The sequence below is a fragment of the Phoca vitulina genome, unplaced genomic scaffold, assembly GCF_004348235.1.
Source record: "Phoca vitulina isolate PV1807 unplaced genomic scaffold, GSC_HSeal_1.0 scaffold59, whole genome shotgun sequence".
Classification (NCBI taxonomy): domain Eukaryota; kingdom Metazoa; phylum Chordata; class Mammalia; order Carnivora; family Phocidae; genus Phoca; species Phoca vitulina.
This window is the reverse complement of record NW_022589762.1, coordinates 7373027-7394669: the sequence shown is the minus strand read 5'-3', so window position 1 is coordinate 7394669 and position 21643 is coordinate 7373027. Positions and strand designations below refer to the sequence as shown.

Genomic DNA, 21643 nt, shown 5'->3' with positions numbered 1-21643 from the left:
CCGGAAATGCCGAGGCGAGGCGAGGCGGGGCGGGAGGGTGTCAAGGCCTCTCTACACCGGAACCCGGGGGGCGGGGCTTATGGCTGGGGAAGGAGGGGCCGAGGCAGAGTGAGGCCCAAGATGGCTGCCTCCACCTAGGGACCTCTGGCGCTAGAGCGGAAGGTACCTGTCAGCTCCTTGAAGGCCACGTGCGACGCTATTCTTATGCTTGTGCGGGTGCTGTTGTGGGGGAGAGACGAGAGCAATGGCAGGGAGCCTCTTTTTGGGGGCAGGAAGGGTCCTATGGGGCCGGGTGCCCTTGGCCTGCAGAAGCTTCTCTTTGGGTAAGTGGCTGATGTAGAAAAACTCCCCAAGAACTGCTTGTCTGTAAGGGGCTCATATTCATTCCATTTCTTCCCCATCCTTAGGTGTTCCTAGAATGTTCCACGTAAGGCTCACCCTCCCTCCTCCCAAAGTGGTTGATCGTTGGAACGAGAAGAGGGCCATGTTCGGGGTGTATGACAACATCGGGATCCTGGGTAAGACGCGACTCCATGGCACAGAATTTCAGAATGGCACTTGTGCCGTAAAGATTTTTTTCCACCTGTGTAGGAATGGTACCGTGCTCAATCATAAGAGCAGACATGTACGTGTCTATTTAGGTTGTGTTCGGTGCTGTTACTCCTTATAATAACTTCTTCACTTTACAGGCAAGGAAACTGAGGCACAGAGACGTTGTGTGATTTTCCCAAAGCTAGTAAATGGCAGTGTCAGAATTTGAACCCCAAGCAGCCTGGCTCCAGAGTGTGTGCTCTTGAACATGTGGTGTAATGTGTCTTGTCTGTAGGTGTAGCTCAGGGAAGTGCAACTGTGTGCTGAAGGCTTAACTGGGTCGAGGCTCACTTCCCACTTGTCTTGGAACTAATACGTTCTCTCACGTTACACAGGAGACTTCAAAATGCACCCCAAAGAACTGATCAAGGGCCCCAAATGGCTTCGAGGCTGGAAGGGGAATGAATTACAACGTTGTATCCGAAAGAAGAAAATGGTTGGAAATAGGATGTTCCTTGATGACCTGCACAACCTTAACAAACGCATCAACTACCTCTACAAACACTTTAATCGACATGGGAAGTATCGGTAGAAGAGAAAGCTGGGAACTGTGGAAGAGGCACATCTGTCACCCGGGAGAAGGGGAACAGTACTTTTCCTTATAAGGAAAGGAATTTGTATGCTCCTTGTAATAAAATGGGGCTTCTTTGGAATCTGTTATCCACACACTTTATTTTACACTAGATGCTACTTTTACTCATTCCTGTAGACTATGAAGTCTGACTCATCCATAAGTCCTATGGTTTGGACTTAACCACTTGCCCTTTGCAGACTAGCCATACCTATAGCTTTTATTTATTTTTATGTATTTGTTTATTTTTATTTTTATTTTTTTGAAGATTTTATTTATTTGACAGAGAGAGAGACAGCGAGAGCAGGAACACAAGCAAGGGGAGTGGGAGAGGGAGAAGCAGGCTTCCTGCGGAGCAGGGAGCCCGATGTGGGACTTGATCCCGGGACCCTGGGATCATGACCTGAGCTGAAGGCAGACGCTTAACGACTGAGCCACCCAGGCGCCCTACCTATAACTTTTAAAAAAGAAAAATTATTGTTGGCGCTTTTTGACATTTAGCCCTTCATGTATTGAAAATGGTATTTTTAATTGCCTCATAATTCTGTTATGTTAAATGTATTTTTAAAAACACTTTCACATTGGTTGAAATGTAACAGATAAGTGGAATTATGCTTCTGCATTATTCTCATCAAAAATATTGGGTACCTCTTCTGAGCTGAGAACTGTAGGAATAACAAAATGTAATAGATAATATGCTTTTCTAGTTAGGGAGTAAAGATATATTCACGCATGTACACTTTAATAGGAGGCATTGAGTACCATATGAATGGTTTACATCCTAAGCCTGACTGATCATCAGAATCATCTTGGTAGTTTCGTAATTTCAAAAGCCTGCTCCCTGCCTCCAAAGATTTGTGATCTGTAGGGCTGAGCTGAGTTTTGCACATCTATGTGTTGTTGTTTTTTTAAACACATTTTAAAAATGTATCCATACATGCAATGCAAAATTTAAAATTACTAAAGGGTAATCAGGTAAAAAGTTTTCTCACAGCCTGTTTTTTTGTGCTCCTTCACAGAGGTCACCACTCTTTTTTCCCAGAGGCAACCATTCTTAAAAGATTTTTTTTAGTCCTTTGGACATATACTGTGCATGTACAAGCATATATTAACTGTATATCTCCTTTTGAGAAGAGTAGGATTCCATACCCAGTGTTCTGTACCTTTCTTATTTACTTAATATAACTTGGATATTTTATATCCTCACATTCTATACCATACATAATGTTTTACTAGTTTCATTTTGATAGATATTTAGGTTGTTTCCAGGTTTTTACTTATTCAAAGTATTACTCCTCTAGTTTTCAATAATTCTGATTAAAATCCCTCAGGTAATTTTAATTAGCCATGTTTGGAAACCTCTGACACGGAGATAAATGATCTAGATAAGAGATTGTATTTGGCCTGATCAGGAGAGGTGTCCTAGAAGAGGTTGGATTTCAGTAAGGGAAGAAAGAAGTGGGAGAACATTTCAAGCAGGGAAGAGAAGAGTGCTCAGTGGTGCATGTGACCCAGCAATTCCACTCCGGGTTGGGTATATATCCAACACAAATGAAAACATGTTCATAGCATTGTTATTCATAATAGCCAAAAAGAAGATACAACCCAAGGGGCGCCTGGGTGGCTCAGTCATTAAGCGTCTGCTTTCGGCTCAGGTCATGATCCCAGAGTCCTGGGATTGAGCCCCGCATCGGGCTCCTTGCTCCTCGGGAAGCCTGCTTCTCCCTCTCCCACTCCCCTTGCTTGTGTTCCCTCTCTCACTGTGTCTCTCTCTGTCAAAAAATAAATAAAATCTTTAAGAAGAAACAACGCAAATGTCTATCAACTGATAAAGAAAATGTGGGGGGTGCCTGGGTGGCTCAGTTGGTTAAGAGTCTGACTTCAGCTCAGGTCATGATCTCAAGATCCTGGGATGGAGCCCTATGTTGGGCTCCACACTCATTGAGGAGTCTGCTTCTCCCTCTCCCTATACCCTTCCCCCTACTCAGCAGGGAGCCTGCTTCTGTCTCTCCCTCTGCCCCTCTCCCAGCTTGTGCCCTCTCTCTCTCTCTCAAATAAAGTCTTTTAAAAAAGAAACATCATGTATGTAAATTAAAAGTACATGAACAGAAAATAGTACACATTTTGCAAAAACAATTATATCAAGCAATTTATAATGTCTGTGGCTCGGGAGGGGAATAGGGGAAAAAGGAATAAAAAAATGAAACACATCTTTTGATGGATAAGTAAAGATCATGTGGTCTCCCAGAAAAACAATGTTCTATTTTTTTTTTTTTTTAAGATTTTATTTGACAGAGCGAGAGAGCACAAGTAGGGGAAACAGTAGAGGGAGAGGGAGAAGCTGGCTCCCCGCCGAGCAGGGAGCCCGAAGCGGGGCTCGATCCCAGGACCCTAGAATCATGACCTGAGCCGAAGGCAGACGCTTAACCATCTGAGCCACTTAGCCACCCCAAAAATGTTCTATTTTTGTCTAGGATGATTCATATTCTAAGAAACGCATTTATTTAGTCTTGTTAGTTTCTTAAACTTATCAGTGTTTATTATAACAGGTCAAACTTTACACAGCCTCAAGTACCTTTTGGTATTCTCACCACCTATTACACAATCATATGTAATGTGCATGTACAATATATGTATGTTTGTTGCTGGTTTGGGGTATAAAACAATGTAGTTCAAGATAGCTGTATATACTAGTTTTCTGGGGCTGCCATAACAAAATACCACAACTTTGGTGGCTTAAACAACAGCAATTTATTGTTTCACATTTCCAGAGGCTTAGCAGTCTGAGATCAAGGTGTCAGCAGGGTTGGTTCTTCTGAGGGTTATGAGGGAGAATCTATTTCTTGCCTCTCTCCTAGCTTCTGGTGGTTTGCTGGCAATCTTTGGTGTTCCTTGTCTTGTAAACATATCAGCCTGATCTCTGCCTTCATGTTAAAATGGCATTCTCTCTGTGTGCGTGTCTCCAAATTTTCCCATTTTATAAAAATTCTAGTCATACCAGAGTGGGGCCCACTCTACTCCAATATGACTTCATCTTAACTAATTACATCTGCAACAACCCTATTTCCAAATAAGATCCCATTCTGAAGTACTGAGGGTTAGGACTTCAACATAAAAAAATTGTTTAAAGGGAAATCGGAGGTGGAGACGAATCATGAGAGACTATGGACTCTGAGAAACAAACTGAGGGTTCTAGAGAGAAGGGGGTTGGGGGGATGGGTTAGCCTGGTGATGGGTATTAAAGAGGGCAGGTATTGAATGGAGCACCGGGTGTTATACGCAAACAATGAATCATGGAACACTACATCAAAAACTAATGATGTAATGTGTGGTGATTAACATAACATAATAAAATAAAATTAAAAAAAGATTTTATTTTTAAGTAATCTCTACACTGAATGTGGGGTTCGAACTCAGCCCCAAGATCGAGAGTCATATGCTCCAAAAACTGAGCCAGCCAGGTGCCCCAGGACTTTAACATAAAAATTTTTGAAGGACACAATTCAACCCATAACTATAGTCTTCAGTCTCCCCGATACATATATATACCACACTGGTATATATATCTACCAATATATATACCACATTCCTTTGCTTTTGTTCTTAGTTCTTGAAATTTATGATTCTTTATAGCTTCAATAGATTCTCCAGGTTTGATATGGGAAGAGAAAGCCAGTGGCTTCTATTAGTTATCTTGTCAGGAAACTGGATTTATACTTCTCAATCCCTTCCTTTCTTATAGTCCCCACCCCCAGTCCTCTTCATTATAGTTATCTCAGCATTTTGGCTTAAATCAGTAGGCAGTATCTACATTATTAGGACCACAGCAATATTGTTTACTACTTAGTGTACTGTGGAATAACATGTGTTTCTTATTTAAAAACTCTGTATCTTTATTGAGATACAATTTGCCCAGTTCAATGGCTTTTAGTATATTCACTGAATTGTACATCCGTCATCATACTCAATTTTTGAACATTTTCATCATTACTCCAAAATGAAACCCTATACTCCTTAGTTGCCACTCTCAATTTCCCCTCCCTCCCAGTTCTAGACAGCCACTAATCCATTTTCTGTCCTTATAGATTCTTGCCTATTCTGGATATTTCATCTAAATGGAATCACACCATACTTAATCCTTTGTGACTAGCTTTTTAAACTTAGCATAGTACTTTCAAGGTTCATCCATGTTGTAGCATGTATCAGTACTTCCTTTTTATTGCTGAATAATCCATTGTATGGATATACCACACCATATTTATCCATTTATCAGTTAGTGGACATTTGGGTTGTTTTTACTTTTTGGCTATTCTGAATAATGTGACCTATGAACATTCGTGTAACAAGGTTTTGTGTGGACATTTTCATTTCTCTTACATATATACCTAGAAGTGGAATTGCTGGGTCACATGGTAACTCTATGTTTAACTGTTTGAGGAATTGCCAACTCTTTTCCAAATTGACCACATTATTTTGCATCTCTACCTGCAGTATATGAGGGTTTAATTTCTCCACATGCGTGGCAACACTTGGTATTATCTGTTTTGTTTTTGTTTTTGTTTTTCACTGTAGCCATCCTAGTGGGCATAAAGTAGTATCGCATTGTCACTTTGATTTGTATTTCCCTGATGGCTAATGATGTAAAGCATTTTTTCTTGTGCTTATTGTCCATTTGCATATCTTCTTTTAAGAAATATCTATTTAGATCCTATGTCCATTTTCAAACTTTTTTATTATAATTGAGTTGGAAGAGTTCTTTATATATTCTAGACAATTACCATATCAGATATCTGATTTGCAAATATTTTCTTCCATTCTGTGAATTCTTTTCACTTTCTTGATCACATTCTTTGAAGCACAAAAGTTTTATTTTTAAGAAGATTTTATTTATTTATTTATTTTAGAGAGAGGAGCAGAGGGAGAGGGAGAGAGTGCAGAGCCTGACTTGGGGTTAGATCTCACAACCATGAGATCATGACCTGAGCCAAAATCAAGATTCAGAGGCTTAACTGACTGAGACACTCAGGTGCCCTGAAGCACAAAAGTTTTAAATTTTGCTGATGCCCTGTATATTTTTTCTTTTGTTGTTTGTGCCTTTGTTATCATATGTAAGAAACCATTGCCTAATCCAAGGCCATGAAGACATAGAACTATGTTTTCTTTTAAGACTTTTATAGTTTCAGCTCTTATATTTAAGTTTTTGATACATTTTGAGTTAATGTTTGTGTATGGTGAGAGGAAGGCATCCAAATTCATTCTTTTGCATGTTGACATCCATTTGTCCCAGCATTATTTGTTGAAAAGATTATTGTTTCCCCCATTAAATGGTCTTGGCACCCTGTTGAAAAATCAATTGACATAAATGTGAAGTAACTTCTATTTCGTATTTAACTTTTTGTTTTTCCTTAAGTTAGTAATTGCCTTTTTTCTTTTGTATAATTTTCTATGTATCTAGCTCTAATTTTTTTCCATATGTCTCATCACACCTGTAAAAATAATTGTTCATATTATTTTTCAAATATTTAAACATGTCAGATACTTTATCAATTTTTTTCTCTGGAGACTTTCCCAGTTTTTTTCTATCCTCTTATTTCAGTCAGGACACATTCTTTCTGGGTCTGTGGCACAGCTACCATTCCAAGGATTTTCTTTCACCAGTGTGTGGATCCAGCATTCCATACCCCACATCTATTGTCTTTCTCTTTCTTGTTTGCCAGAGCACATCTTGTAGTAACCTACTTGAAAAGGGAGGTAAGAATTTGATGCTGAAAGAAGTCTATATTCTACCTTTTGATATATACTGATCTTATTTTTTATATTGATCTTATATGGATAGTTTGGTTGGTAGGGAATTCTAGATTAATGATCATTTTTCTTCAGAATTTTAAAGGAACTGCCACACTGTCTTCTATTTCTAATACTGTATTGAGATGCCATTCTGATTCCTTTTCCTTTTTTCCCCTTTTATTGAATTCTTTTAGGATCTTCTCTTTTTCCATAATATTCTGATTTTGTAAAAATGTGTCTTGATGTGCTTCCTTTTTTCTTTGTGTTGGGCACATAGCACATTATTTAATCCGGAAGGATTTGTTCAATTCAGGAAAATTTTTTTGTATTTCTCTTATAATCCTGTTTTCTCATTTTATCTCATATCCTGTTTTCTCTTTTTAGAACTCCTATTAGTCGGACATTGGACTATTTGGTTTGATTTTCTAACTTTCTTATTTCCTATCTCTATCTCTATCTCTATCTCTATCTCTATCTCTATCTCTATCTCTGTTGGCTCTTGCTCTTGGAACCTTGTTCCTTATTTGTTTGCAATTTTTGACCACAATTTATATTTCTTGGAACTCTATCTGTGGAAATTCCCCAGGGCCTAGATTGAGGATGAGCTCATCCAGAGAGGATTGCATTGCTTCTGCCTGGTGCTTGGTGGCACTATTAACCTAAAACCACTTTAAATTCTTACCATTTTATTGTTAGGATCAACAAAAAATTCAGGCAGAAAAACCATACTTGTGGTTATAAATTCTCTGCTAGTATTTAAAAGAAAAAAAAAAAAACAGATCTCCGGGGCGCCTGGGTGGCTCAGTTGTTGAGCATCTGCCTTTGGCTCAGGTCATGATCCCAGGGTCCTGGGATTCAGCCCCGAATCGGGTTCCCTGCTCGACAGGAAGCCTGCTTCTCCCTCTCCCACTCCCCCTGCTTGTGTTCCCTCTCTCACTCTCTCTGTCAAATAAATAAATAAAATCTTAAAAAAAAAAAAATAACAGATCTCCACTAGGCACCTAGGTTCCAGATAAGCAATGTTCTATGAAGTCCCCTAGGGCAGTGTGGGTGTGAGTATATTTTAAATCCACTCTTACATGGCAATATAGGGGTTCTGACTTTATGGTGGGGACCTTCTGTTAGATTTCCAACCCTAGAAAAGCCCTGAGCTCTGTCTCCTCTGCCACCGTGGCATCCAGTGAGGCCATCACCATGCCTAAATTCAACTTTTTAGCAAATGCCCGTAAGGCAAAACAGGCTTCAGTGCTCAGCTTATCTCTCTGAGTACCAGCTTTAACTTAGTTTTTGGTCTACACAGTCTTTATTCTCTTGTCAGCTCATAAATGCATTTTAAAAATAACCTTTGAGGGGTGCCTTGGGTGGCTCAGTCATTGAGTGTCTGCCTTCAGCTTGGGTCATGATCCCAGGGTCCTGGGATCGAGCCCCGCATCGGGCTCCCTGCTCAGTGGGAAGTCTGCTTCTCCCTCTCCCACTCCCCCTGCTTGTGTTCCCTCTCTAACTGTGTCTCTCTCTGTCAAATAAATAAAATCTTTAAAAAAAAATAAAAAAAAATAAAAATAACCTTTGAGGCAAAAAATCTAGAACAGTTAAAACAATTTTGAAAAAGAACAATGAAGTGGGAGAAATAATTCTATATGATGTTAAGGCTTACTATATAGCTACAGTAATTAAGACAGTGTGTTATTGGTAGAAGGAAAGACATACAGGTCAGTGGAACTGAATAGAGAACCCAGAAATAGACCTGCACAAGTATGCCAAACTGATTTTTTATTTATTTTTTATTTTTTTAAGATTTTATTTATTTGACAGAGAGAGACACAGTGAGAGAGGGAACACAAGCAGAGGGAGGGGGAGAGGGAGAAGCAGGCTTCCCACCGGGCAGAGAGCCCAATGCGGGGCTTGATCCTAGGACCCTGGGATCATGACCTGAGCTGAAGGCAGATGCTTAACGACTGAGCCACCCAGGCGCCCCTGCCAAACTGATTTTTTAAAGAGAAATAACACCTTTTTATTTTTTTCTTTCAAGTTTTTATTTATTTAAAAAAATTTTTTTTTAAAGATTTTATTTATTTGACAGAGAGAAACACAGCGAAAGAGGGAACACAAGCAGGGGGAGTGGGAAAGGGAGAAGCAGACCTCCTGCCGAGCAGAGAGCCCGATGCGGGGCTCGATCCCAGGACTCTGGGATCATGACCTGAGCCGAAGGCAGACGCTTAATGACTGAGCCACCGAGGCGCCCCTATTTATTTAAAAAATTTTTTGAAGATTTTATTTATTTATTTGAGAGAGCGAGCGAGCACGAGTGGGGGGAGGGGCAGAGGGAGAGGAAGAGAGAGAGGGAGAGAAGCAGACTGCCTGCTGAGCGTGGGGGCGGGGGGTGGGCAGCGATGGGGCCTCCATTCCAGGACCCTGAGATCATGACCTGAGCTGAATGCAGACGCTTAACCGATTGAGCCAACCAGGCTCTCCTCAAGTTTTTATTCAAATTCAAGTTAGTTAACATATAGTGTAGTACTGGTTTCAGGAGTAGAATTTAGTGATTTATCACTTACATATAACACTCAGTGTTAATCACAACACGTGCCTTCCTTTTTTTTTTTAAAAAAAAAGATTTTATTTATTTATTAGAGAGAGGGAGAGCATATGAACTGGGTGGGAGGGGGGCAGAGAGAGAGGGAGAAGTAGACTCCCCATTGAGCAGGGAGTCCAACTCAGGGTTTAATCCCAGGACCCTAAGATCATGACCTGAGCTGAAAGCAGCTGCTTAACCAAGTGAGCCACCCAGGGGCCCCAACAAGTGCCCCCCTTAATGCCCATCACCCATTTAGCCCATCCCCCCCACCTCCCTTCCAGCAACCCTCAGTTTATTCTCTGTAGTTGAGAATCTCTTATGGTTTGCCTCCCTCTCTATTTTTATCTTATTTTATTTTTCCTTCCCTTCCCCTATGTTCGTCTGTTTTGTTTCTTAAATTCCACATGTGAGTGAAATCAAATGGCATTTGTCTTTCTCTGAATGACTTATTTTGCTTAGCATAGTACCCTCTAGGTCCATCCACATCGTTGCAAATGGCAAGATTTCATTCTTTTTGATGGCTGAGTAATATTCCATTGTATATATACACCACATCTTCTTTTTTTTTTTTTTTAATTTTTTTTATTGTTATGTTAATCCCCATACATTACATCATTAGTTTTAGATATAGTGTTCCATGATTCATTGTTTGTGCATAACACCCAGTGCTCCATGCAGAACGTGCCCTCCTCAATACCCATCACCAGGCTAACCCATCCTCCCAACCCCCTCCCCTCTAGAACCCTCAGTTTGTTTTTCAGAGTCCATCGTCTCTCATGGTTCTTCTCCCCCTCCGATTTTCCCCCCTTCATTCTTCCCCTCCTGCTACATTCTTCTTCTTCTTTTTTTCTTTCTTAACATATATTGCATTATTTGTTTCAGAGGTACAGATCTGAGATTCAACAGTCCTGCACAATTCACAGCGCTTACCAGAACACATACCCTCCCCAGTGTCCATCACCCAGTCACCCCATCCCTCCCACCCCACCCCCCACTCCAGCAACCCTCAGTTTGTTTCCTGAGATTAAGAATTCCTCATATCAGTGAGGTCATATGATACATGTCTTTCTCTGTTTGACTTATTTCGCTCAGCATAATACCCTCCAGTTCCATCCACGTCGTTGCAAATGGCAAGATCTTATTCCTTTTGATGGCTGCATAATATTCCATTGTATATATATACCACATCTTCTTTAGCCATTCATCTGTTGATGGACATCTTGGCTCTTTCCACAGTTTGGCTATTGTGGACATTGCTGCTATAAACATCGGGGTGCACGTAGCCTTTCGGGTCCCTACTTTTGTATCTTTGGGGTAAATACCCAGTAGTGCAATTGCTGGATCATATGGTAGCTCTATTTTCAACTTTTTGAGGAACCTCCATACTGTTTTCCAGAGTGGCTGCACCAGCTTGCATTCCCACCAACAGTGTAGGAGGGTTCCCCTTTCTCCGCATCCCCGCCAACATCTGTCATTTCCTGACTTGTTAATTTTAGCCATTCTGACTGTACACCACATCTTCTTTATCCATTTGTCAGTCAATGGACATTTGGGCTCTTTCCATAATTTGGCTATTGTTGATAATGTGCTATAAACATTGGGAGCATGTGCCCCTTTGAATCAGTATTTTTGTATCCTTTGGATAAATACCTAGTAGTGCAATTGCTGGGTCGTAGGGTAGTTTTATTTTTTAACTTTTTGAGGAACCTCCATACTGTTTTCCAGAGTGGCTGCACCAGTTTACATTCCCACCAACAGTGTAAGAGGGTTCCCCTTTTCCCCCATCCTCCCCAACATCTGTTGTTTCCTAAGTTGTTAATTTTAGCCATTCTGACAGGTGTGAGGTGTTATCTTATTGTGATTTTGATTTGTATTTCCCTGATGATGAGTGCTGTTGACCACTTTTTCATGTGTCTGTTGGCCATTTGTATGTCTTCTTTGGAGAAATGTCTGTTCATGTCTTCTGCCCATTTCTTAACTGGATTATTTATTTCTGAGGTGTTGAGTTTGGTAAGTTCTTTTTTTATTTTTATTTATTTTTTAAAGATTTTATTTATTTGTTTGACAGAGAGAGACACAGCAAGAGAGGGAACACAAGCAGGGAGTGGGAGAGGGAGAAGCAGGCTTCCCGCCAAGCAGGGAGCCCAATGCGGGGCTCGATCCCAGGACCCTGGGATCATGACCTGGGCCAAAGGCAGACACTTAATGACTGAGCCACCCAGGTGCCCCGAGCTTGGTAAGTTCTTTATAGATTTTGGATATTAGTCCTTTATCCGATATGTCATTTGCTAATATCTTCTCCCATTTGGTAGGTTGCCCTTTAGTTTTGTTGATTGTTTCCATTGCTGTGCAGAAGCTTTTTATCTTGATGAAGTCCCAATAGTTCATTTTTGCTTTTGTTTCCTTTGCCACCAGAAATGTATCTAGCAAGAAGTTGTTGCAGGCCAAAGAGGTTGCTGCCCATGTTCTCCTCTAGGATCTTGATGGTTTCCTGTCTCACATTTAGGTCTTTCATCCATTTTGAATTTATTTTTGTGTGTTGTGTAAGAAAGTGGTCCAGTTTCATTCTTCTGCATGTGGCTGTCCAGTTTTCTCAACACCATTTGTTGAAGAGACTGTCTTTTTTTCATTGGATATTCCTTCCTGCTTTGTTGGAGATTAGTTGGCCATATATAGAGTTGTAGGTCCATTTCTGTGCTCTCTATTCTGTTCTATTGATCTATGTGTCTGTTTTCGGGCTAGTACCACACTGTCTTGATGATTACAGCTTTGTAATACAGCTTGAAGTCTGGAATTGTGATGCCTCCCGCTTTGCTTTTCTTTTTCAACATTACTTTGGCTATTTGGGGTCTTTTCTGGTTCCATACAAATTTTAGAATTGTTTGTTCTAGCTCTGTGAAAAATGCTGGTGTTATTTTGATTGGGATTGCTCTGAATATGTAGATTGCTTTGGGTAGTATAGACAGTTTAACAATGTTTGCTCTTCCAATCCATGAGCATGGAATGTTTTCCCATTTCTTTGTGTCTTCTTCAATTTCTTTCATTAGCGTTCTATAGTTTTCAGAGTACAGATTTTTTACCTCTTTGGTTAGGTTTATTCCTAGGTATCTTATGGTTTTTGGCGCAATTATAAATGGGATTGATTCTTTGATTTCTCTTTCTGCTGCTTTGTTATTGGTGTATAGAAATGCAACAGATTTCTGTATGTTGATTTTCTATCCTGCAACTTTGCTGAATTGTGTATCAGTTCTAGCAATTTTTTGCTAGAGTCTTTTGGGTTTTCTACATAGAGTATCATATCATCGGCAAACAGTGAAAGTTTGACTTCTTCCTTGCTGATTTGGATGCCTTTTATTTCTTTCTGTTGTCTGATTGCTTAGCTAGGACTTCCAGTGCTATGTTGAACAACAGTGGTGAGAGTGGACATCCCTGTTGTGTTCCTGACCTTAGGGGAAAAGCTCTCAGTTTTTCCCCATTGAAGATGATATTAAAGATTTTTTTATTTATTCATTCGAGACACAGAGATACAGAGAGAGAGAGAGAGAGAACATGAGCAGGGGGAGAAGCAGAGGGAGGGGGAGAAGCAGGCCCCCCCGCTGAGCAGGGAGCCTGATGTGGGGCTTGATCCCAGGACCCTGGGATCATGACCTGAGCCAAAGGCAGACGTTTAACCATCTGAGCCACCCAGGCACCCCTGAATATGGGTCTTTCATATATGGCCTTTATGATGTTGAGGTATGTTCCTTCTGTCTCTACTTTCTTGAGGGTTTTTTATCAAGAAAGATGCTGTATTTTGTTAAATGCTTTTTCTGCATCTAATGAGAGCATCATATAGTTCTTATCCTTTCTTTTACTGACGTAGTGTATCACATTGATTTGTAGATGTTGAACCACCCCTGCAACCCAGGAATAAATCCCACTTGATCATGGAAAATAGTTCTTTTTTTTAAGTGTCTTTTTTAAAGATTTATTTATTTATTTGAGAGAGAGAGAGAGCATGAGAGAGAGAGAGAGAGAGAGCATGAGAGAGGGGAGGGTCAGAGGGAAAAGCAGACTCCCTGCTGAGCAGGAAGCACAATGCAGGACTCGATTCTGGGGCTCCAGGATCATGACCTGAGCTGAAGGCAGTTGCTTAACCAACTGAGCCACCCAGGCACCCATCATGGTGAATAATTCTTCTAATGTACTGTTGGATTTGATTCTCTAGTATCTTGTTGAGAATTTTTGCATCTGTGTTCATTAGGGATAATGGTCTGTAACTCTCCTTTTTAGTGGAGTCTTTGTCTTTTTTTTGGAAACAAAGTAATGGTGGCCCCATAGAATGACTTTGGAAGTTTTCCTTCCATTTCTGTTTTTTGAAACATTTTGAGAAGAATAGGTATAAACTCTTCTTTAAATGTTTGGTAGAATTCCCCTGGGAAGCCATCCAGCCCTGGACTGTTGTTTGTTGGAGATTTTTGATTACTGATTCAATTTCTTTTTTTCTTTTTTTTTTTTTTTAAGATTTTATTTATTTATTTGAGACAGAGAGAATGAGAGAGAGAGAGAGAGAGCACATGAGAGGGGGGAGGGTCAGAGGGAGAAGCAGGCTCCCCGCCAAGCAGGGAGCCCGATGCGGGACTCGATCCAGGGACTCCAGGATCATGACCTGAGCCGAAGGCAGTCGCTCAACCAACTGAGCCACCCAGGCGCCCTACTGATTCAATTTCTTTCCTGGTTGTGGGTCTGTTCAATTTTTCTATTTCTTTCTGTTTCAGTTTTGGTAGTTTATATGTTTTAGGATTTTTTTTTTTAAAGATTTTATTTATTTGACAGAGAGAGACACAGCGAGAGAGGGAACACAAGCAGGGGGAGTGGGAGAGGGAGAAGCAGACTTCCCGCTGAGCAGGGAGCCCGATGCGGGGCTCGATCCCAGGACCCTGGGATCATGACCTGAGCCGAAGGCAGACGCTTAACGACTGAGCCACCCAGGCGCCCCTATGTTTTAGGATTTATCCATTTCTTCCAGGTTGCCCAATTTGTTGGCATATAATTGCTTGTAATATTCTCTTATAATTGTTTGTATTTTTTTTAGTATTCATTGTGATCTCTCCTCTTTCATTCATGATTTTATTTATGTGGGTTTTTTCTCTTTTCTTTTTGATAAGTCTGGCTAGGGGTTTATCAATTTTGTTGTCTTTCAAAGAACCAGCTCTTAGTTTCACTGATCTGTTCTACTGTTTTTTTGATTTCTATTTCATTTATTTCTGCTCTAATCTTTATTATTTCTCTTCTTCTGCTGGCTTTAAGCTTTATTTGCTGTTCTTTTTCCAGCTCCTTTAGGTGTGCCGTTAGGTTGTGTTGCCAAACTGGTTTTTTTTTTTTTTTTAAGATTTTATTTATTTATTTGAGAGAGAGAATGAGAGAGAGAGCACATGAGAGGGGGAGGGTCAGAGGGAGAAGCAGACTCCCTGCTGAGCAGGGAGCCCGATGCGGGACTCGATCCCGGGACTCCAGGATCATGACCTGAGCTGAAGGCAGTGGCTTAACCAACTGAGCCACCCAGGCACCCGCCAAACTGGTTTTTGACAAAGGTGCAAAAGCAATTCAACGGAGGAAGGTTTGCTTTCTCAACAAATGGTCCTGGAGTAATTGGACATCCATAGGCAATAAAATGAACTCTGACCTAAACTTTACACCTTATACAACAATGAACTCAAAATAGATCACAGACTTACATGTGGAACATAAAAAATATACAACTTTTAGAAAATAAAATAAGAAAGAAATCGTCAGGGTCTAGGGCTAGCAAAGGTTCTTAGACTTTACACCAAAAGTATAATCCATAGAAGGACAAGTTGATAAATTTTTGCTCTATGAAAGTTCCCTTTAAGAGGATGAAAAGACAAATGACAGAACAGGAGAAACCACTTATCAGACAAAATACTTTATCTAGAATGTTTAAAGAATTCCCAAAACTCAATAGTAAAAAAAAGGAACAACCCAATTAGAAAATGGGCAAAGGGCATGAGCAGAGCCCTCACCAAAGAGGATACATGGATGGTAAAAAACACATTAAAACATGTGCAACATCATCAGCCACCAGAGAAGTGAGAATTAAAACTACAATGATATATCACTATAGACCTATCGAAAAGGCTAGAAAAACACCAATGCTGGTGAAAATGTGGAGACATTGGATCCCACATACATTGCTGGTGGGAATTTAAATGGTAAAGCGACTCTGGAAAGCAGTTTGGCAGTTTCTTCTAAAACTAAACATGCGATTACTTTCCTACCCAGTAATTGCACTCTTGGGCATTTATCCCAGGGAAATGAAAATTCATGTTCATGGAAACCTGTACATGACTGTTCATAACAGCCCTAACCTGAAATCAGCCCAAATGTCCTTTAATCTGGTAGATGGTTAAACAAATTATTCCACAGAATACTATTCAGCAATGAAAATTGGTAAGTTGGATGGATTTCAAGGGCATCATGGAGGAAAGGCTGCTTTTTCAACAAATGGTCCTGGAGCAATTGGACATCCACAGGCAAAAATAGGAAAAAAAGCCAATCTTTTTTTTCTTTTTTTTAAAAAGATTTTATTTAGGGGCACCTGGGTGGCTCAGTCATTAAGTGTCTGCCTTCGGCTCAGGTCATGACCCCAGGGTTCTGGGATCGAGCCCCACATCGGGCTCCCTGCTCGGCCTCCCCCTGCTTGTGTTCCCTCTCTCGCTGTCTCTCTCTGTTAAATGGATAAAATCTTTAAAAAAAAAAATAAAGATTTTATTTATTTGTTTGACAGAGAGAGAGACAGCAAGAGAGGGAACACAAGCAGGGGGAGTGGGAGAAGGAAAAGCAGGCTTCCCGCTGAGTAGGGAGCCTGATGCATGCGGGGCTTGATCCCAGGACCCCTGAGATCATGATCTGAGCCGAAGGCAGGCGCTTAATGACTGAGCCACCCAGGCACCCTGGAAAAAAAGCCAATCTTAAAAGGTTTCATACTGTATCCTTCCACTTATTTAGCATTCTTGAAAATAAAGTTATAAAGATGGAGAACAAATTAGTGGCTGACAAGGGTTAGGGATGGGCGCAGGTGTGGCTATAAAAGGATAGCACCAGGGAGCCTTGTAGTAATGTCATAGTTTTGTATGGTGATTGTGGTTGTGGTTACAGGAATCTACACCCATATTGCATAAAACCACATATACGAATGCATGTAAAACTGGTGAAATATGAATAAACTCTGTGGATTGTACCAATGTCAATTTCCTGGTTTTAATACTGTACTGTTACCTGTGTGGGGAACTAGGTGAAGGGATATAGGGAAACCTCCCTGTACTTTTTTTTGGGGCCACCTCGTGTGAATCTATAATTATTTTTCAACAAGTTTAAAAACATCTTAATTTTTAAAAAATTCACTGACTTTTTCACCTTTTTTTTTTTTTCCCCCAAGGGAGATTTGGTGGGGCTTAAGGGTTTAAGCAGGGTTGTGACATTTGGATAGATCTTCCTGGTGGTTTCTTAGAGGATGGATATGAGGGAGGGCAAGACTAGAAGCAGAAAGATATATATTTCATTGATTCTAGGAGGCATTTTGTTTTTTCATTTTAACATCTAAATTGGGATGTTTCATTATAACTATCAGCCAGACAGTAGTCATACTGTATTTGTCATACCTACTCAGAAGAATTAAAACTTGTGAAATGGGTGTCTGAGGCTTGGAAGAAAATTCCAGAGACAGAAGAGGAACATTCTTTTAAGAAATGCTGCATCACCACAGCCCTTGATGGCATGCACAGAGGGCTGCATTGTGTGAAAAATCATGGACATGTAAGACTGAGTCAGAAAAAAAAAAAAAAAAAAAAAGAATCCTAGGAGTCAGGCTCTGAATGTGAAGTTTTGGGACTATTGTTACCATGTTACTCTTTTTAAATTTCCTTTTTATGTACGTACAAGAGTGAACTGTTATAGAATCTGTATCTGTATAAATCTACACTTTCAATAAATATAAAATAAAAATTCGAAGTGATAAGAAAGCGTGGTGTCAGTTTATTTGCTACCTTTTTTTCTTAACGGGAGCTAAAATAATGGTTAAGTTTTACAACTGATGGCGTCCAGGCAAGGGATAATAGCCTAAAGTGAGAGTAGGACCATGATAAGAGGGGGAGCGAATCCTTGAGAAATGAAGAAGGAAAAATCGACTCAACTTTGGTGAATTATCAGAAGAGGGGTACAGATGAACGGGTAAGGAAATCTAGGATGGTTTCCAGGTTTTTAATTCGGGCAACTGAGTCGATGTGGTGACCTATGTGGAAGGGATAGAAGGGGAGGGCTTGCAGGGGGAGTTCGTTTTAGGAAACATTGCTTGAGGAGCTTGCTGGCTATGTTGAAGGGAAAAGATGAATGAAGCCTTCGTAATTGCTCTGGAGGGACCGAACCCCGCGCCCGGTACTGGGTGACAAGGGCCCCGGCTCTGCCTCGATGGATTCTGCACCTCAGAGCTGTTTGTGAGGGATGGGAACGTAGGGTCTGCGCGCCCCGCTGTGAGTAGACGGCGGGACCGCCTCGTTACCTAGCACTCTGGGGTCTGGGCAACAGCAAGCTGAGGCCCGCCAGCGACTGTGACTGGCTGGAGCTGCGGGCGCCGGGGGCCGTGGGCGGGCCCGGACTTCAGGAACTGCTCAGCGATTGGCTGCCAGGTACCCAAAGAGCCTCAATCAAACTGTTGGCCCCGCCCTTCCAGGGAGCTGGCGCATATTTCCACTCAGCCCTGTCGCTTAGTTAGACTGGTAAGCAAACTATAGTTGTAGTGGTCGGTGAACGATCCCCTCGGCCACCGCTCCTTCGCGGAGACGGACTGTGAGAGGAGAGCTGGGATTGGCCAACTTGCAGGGGCGGGGCGGGCTCGGCCTTAGTCGGGCTCGGCTTCGGGACGGGCGCCTGTCCTGGGCGTCTATTGGGCTGCGGGATTGTCAACGTTACTGGGAGGCGTGGCCGACGCTAATAAAGTGTGGGACCCGCGCGGCAGCTGCGGTAAGTTCCACCGCAGCTAGAGCTCCGGGTGGTCGGGTGGAGGCGGAGCTTGGCGGCTCCGTAGACTTCAGCCGCAGCGTTTCCCCGGCCGGGTATCTGGCCGCAGCCTCAGGAGACAAGACGGATCCCTCAACCGTCACAGAAATGTGAGTTGACTCTGGTGTGGGGGGCTCGACACCTCCTTGCCAACTCCCAGTCCCAGCGCCGGACTCTGCGGGACGGAAAATGGCGCATTGCAGCAGCTGCGGCCACGCGGGGAACCACCACCGCGCGCCGCCCCCAGACCTGGCCGCTCCTGGGGAGGGAGGGCAGCACCCCATTCCTGCAGCAGCCACGCCAGCACCCCACGGGCGGGGTAGGGGCGCCGGGGTCCCACCTTCATGGCACTCTCTCCTCTCGCCTGCTGGGCGCCCCGTTCAGGTCTCGGTAATAGTGAAGCCCGGGACAGGGCGAAGGTGGGGCATGGAGAGACATCGGGGAGGGGGTTCGAGACCCTTTCTTGTTGTCTGATCGAATCTGTACTTAGGGCCTCTGGAAACAGTAATGGGTGCACCTGCCAGTTAGTAACTTGAATTGCCCTGCAATCTCCGGATTTATGTATGCCCCTCGCCCCAGTGCCATGTTACCCTACTCGCCCACCCCCTCCTGGCGGTGAGCAAAGAACCAGAAACTTATCTGACAGTTCTTTGGCGCCAGGTGAGCAGCTCAGAAAGACTCAGGGGGCAGTGGCATGTGATTCCAAGCAGCCATTCATCTCAAGGCCACCTGTATAGAAGCTGTTTTCCTGTCATCCGGTCTTAGCCAAGTATTTGGAAGAGAAATAGAACTGAGGATCCCTGCCTTCCCGCAACAATTCAATTTAGTCTCTGACCCCCTTCAACACAACCCCCATCCCAAGATCCTGAGGGAGAGCTGTGGCGACACCACCATATATTTAATAGAGATTTTTTTCTTTCTTATTACTGTCTGGAGTCCTGGCTTGTCCTAGATATATTTATGTTGCTTCTCTTAGTGACAAAAAAGGGAAAAGATTTATTTATGTGACGTATGGTTTATGATTACCCCTGGATGTTTTATTGCTGAGTGTTCCCAACTCCCAACAAATAGTAAGTGAAATGGCCCCTTCAGACGCTTTATAACAATTTCGTTTTTTCTCTATTTGATTTCTACAGTTTTAACGGTATGTGATATTCTAAGCATTTTGGCCAAGCCCTAAGGTTCCATTCGCCCCCGCCCCCCCACACACACACTTTGGGGAGGAGGTGAATGGACTCGTTCCCAACAGCACACATGTGGGATGAACTGAAGGAAATGGAGAAAGCATGGTGACTAGCAAGGCATCACGAGGTCTCTGACCTTAATCTTGTCATTGGTGCCACCATCCTGGACTGCTTCCAACACCAAATACTGGCTGCTAGCTACTCACTGAATTTTCCACCTTCAGAAAACTAGATTGCTTAGCTCAGTAGTAACATAAGAGTTTTGTGGCTTCCATGGCTTAGTATCTTTCTTTCTTTTGCTTCCTTTGTGCTTTTGAGGGAGATGAGAAAGCGATTTCTTTTAATGGGGTTGAGTTGGGTGTAATCTGCTAGTAAAGCCTCTCTGAAGAGTTATTCTCTATCTTTTTAGACCAAAAGAAATTCACTTAGGGAGGAAGAATTTTCTGGGTATTAGTTCTATTGTGAGTAGTCAAGGCATTTCCTTTTTGGTGACTTGTGATGATTTAATTCCTAATGCATTTACTCTTGTACTGCTCCTGGCAGGTATGTTTGGTGAGATTGTGCCCCTGTGTGAGGCATTCTTGCTGTAACTTCTATTCTCCATCAAGTTTGAGAGATCTCCCTCTGTTGGTGGGTTCTTTCTTGGGAGAGAAAAATCTCATGCCTTAGGTTAGATTTCTGGGAATTCTTTAGGAGGTGAATTTAGTCTCTGTGTGTTGGGACATGGAAAGGAGTTTATCTTGAAGACCCACACTAGATTCATCCCTTCTAAGGCTAAGGGAAAGAAAGAACAATCTCTGTGTGTAGTAGTGTGAACCAGGATTTCCCTTTGAGACATAAAGCACTAGGGGAGCCTCCTGAGACTTGATGCCAAATCTAGAAAAGGAAGGGACATGATGTCTATGATGCATTACATCGAGGACCATTACTCATATTCTTGCTTCCTGTCTATGCTCTTGGAAAAATTTCATAACTAACACAATTGCCTGGCACCCCAGGTCTATCTAAGTGAAACACCCATCTTCTCTGCCAAAAACAAAGCAAGCGAACAGTCCTGACTCAACTCTACCTACAGAAGCCTTGCCTTTGGTGATTCTCCAAGTTGTCCTTACAGCAGCCCCGATATACTAGTCATTGTGTGAAACAACTAATAACCGGTTTCCCTTAAGCAAGGTCTGTCAACTTGCTTGTCTTCTTTAGACTTTGCGTAAAAGAGCTGTTCGGTCCATAGGCGTTAGTCCTTTGTACGAACTTCTAAACCTGGAGAGGAATTTTCCAGTTTGACTTTATGTGAAAGGCTTTTTTTTCTGTCAGGGAAGTGCCATTTAGTCCAAGGCTGGCACATTTGTCCCTGTAGCCATGTCCCTGTAGAGGATGTTTGAATTTGGGTGAAAGGATAGCCCCAAACAGGATCTCTTGATGCCACCCTGGATGTCCTTGAACCCCACGTAAATGTTGTTACAGGATCTTTCATCCCTTGCTTCTTCCTCTATGCTGCATCTCCCTACTTGGAGTCGCCAAGAAGTTAGAATCCTTTCTAGTTGCAGGTAGCCTAATCACCATTGTGTTCGTGGTAGGGGGCGAGAATGCACGTGATTCCTTTCTTGTCTCAGTTACTTTGTGTACTTGGTCCGCTTCCCTCCACAGGTCTGCTCCAGCTCAGCCACCCACTGAAGGGGCAGAAGGGACTGCCCCAGGAGGGGGTCCCCCTGGCCCACCTCCTAATACGACCAGTAACAGACGACTACAACAAACCCAGGCACAAGTGGAGGAAGTAAGTGGAGAACTCTTTCTCTTGAGAGTTTCCAGATGATACAAGTTTAGAAACTTTTTATTTATTTATTTATTTATTTATTTATTTTTAAAGATTTTATTTCTTTA

The 21643-nt window shown here is 42.1% G+C and overlaps 2 protein-coding genes across 3 annotated transcripts in view; both read left to right on the top strand.

Moving 5' to 3' along the window:
* Window positions 1-79: 79 nt before the first annotated feature.
* On the top strand, window positions 80-1428 carry MRPL51 (mitochondrial ribosomal protein L51). Its single transcript, XM_032390966.1, has 3 exons — window positions 80-323; window positions 408-518; window positions 927-1428. Exons 1-3 carry the CDS (start codon window positions 245-247, stop codon window positions 1121-1123), a joined length of 387 nt encoding a protein of 128 aa, XP_032246857.1. The 5' UTR covers window positions 80-244; the 3' UTR covers window positions 1124-1428.
* A 17032-nt stretch (window positions 1429-18460) lies between these two features.
* The window catches only part of VAMP1 (vesicle associated membrane protein 1), a 69273-nt gene continuing 66090 nt past the window's right edge, over window positions 18461-21643 (top strand). For both annotated transcript variants that reach the window (XM_032390935.1, XM_032390936.1), the window contains exons 1-2: window positions 18461-18688; window positions 21410-21536. In XM_032390935.1, the coding sequence (XP_032246826.1) occupies window positions 18687-18688; window positions 21410-21536 (129 nt within the window). In that variant the 5' untranslated portion in view covers window positions 18461-18686. The remainder of the gene's footprint in view (window positions 18689-21409; window positions 21537-21643) is intronic.

What these genes read in the sequence shown, in the direction of transcription:
- MRPL51 (XM_032390966.1), top strand. Translation starts at nt 245, where the DNA reads ATGGCAGGGAGCCTCTTTTTGGGGGCAGGAAGGGTCCTATGGGGCCGG. An exon ending in CTGCAGAAGCTTCTCTTTGG is followed by an intron (nt 324 to 407) that starts GTAAGTGGCTGA and finishes CCCCATCCTTAG; the next exon opens with GTGTTCCTAGAATGTTCCAC. An exon ending in TGACAACATCGGGATCCTGG is followed by an intron (nt 519 to 926) that starts GTAAGACGCGAC and finishes CACGTTACACAG; the next exon opens with GAGACTTCAAAATGCACCCC.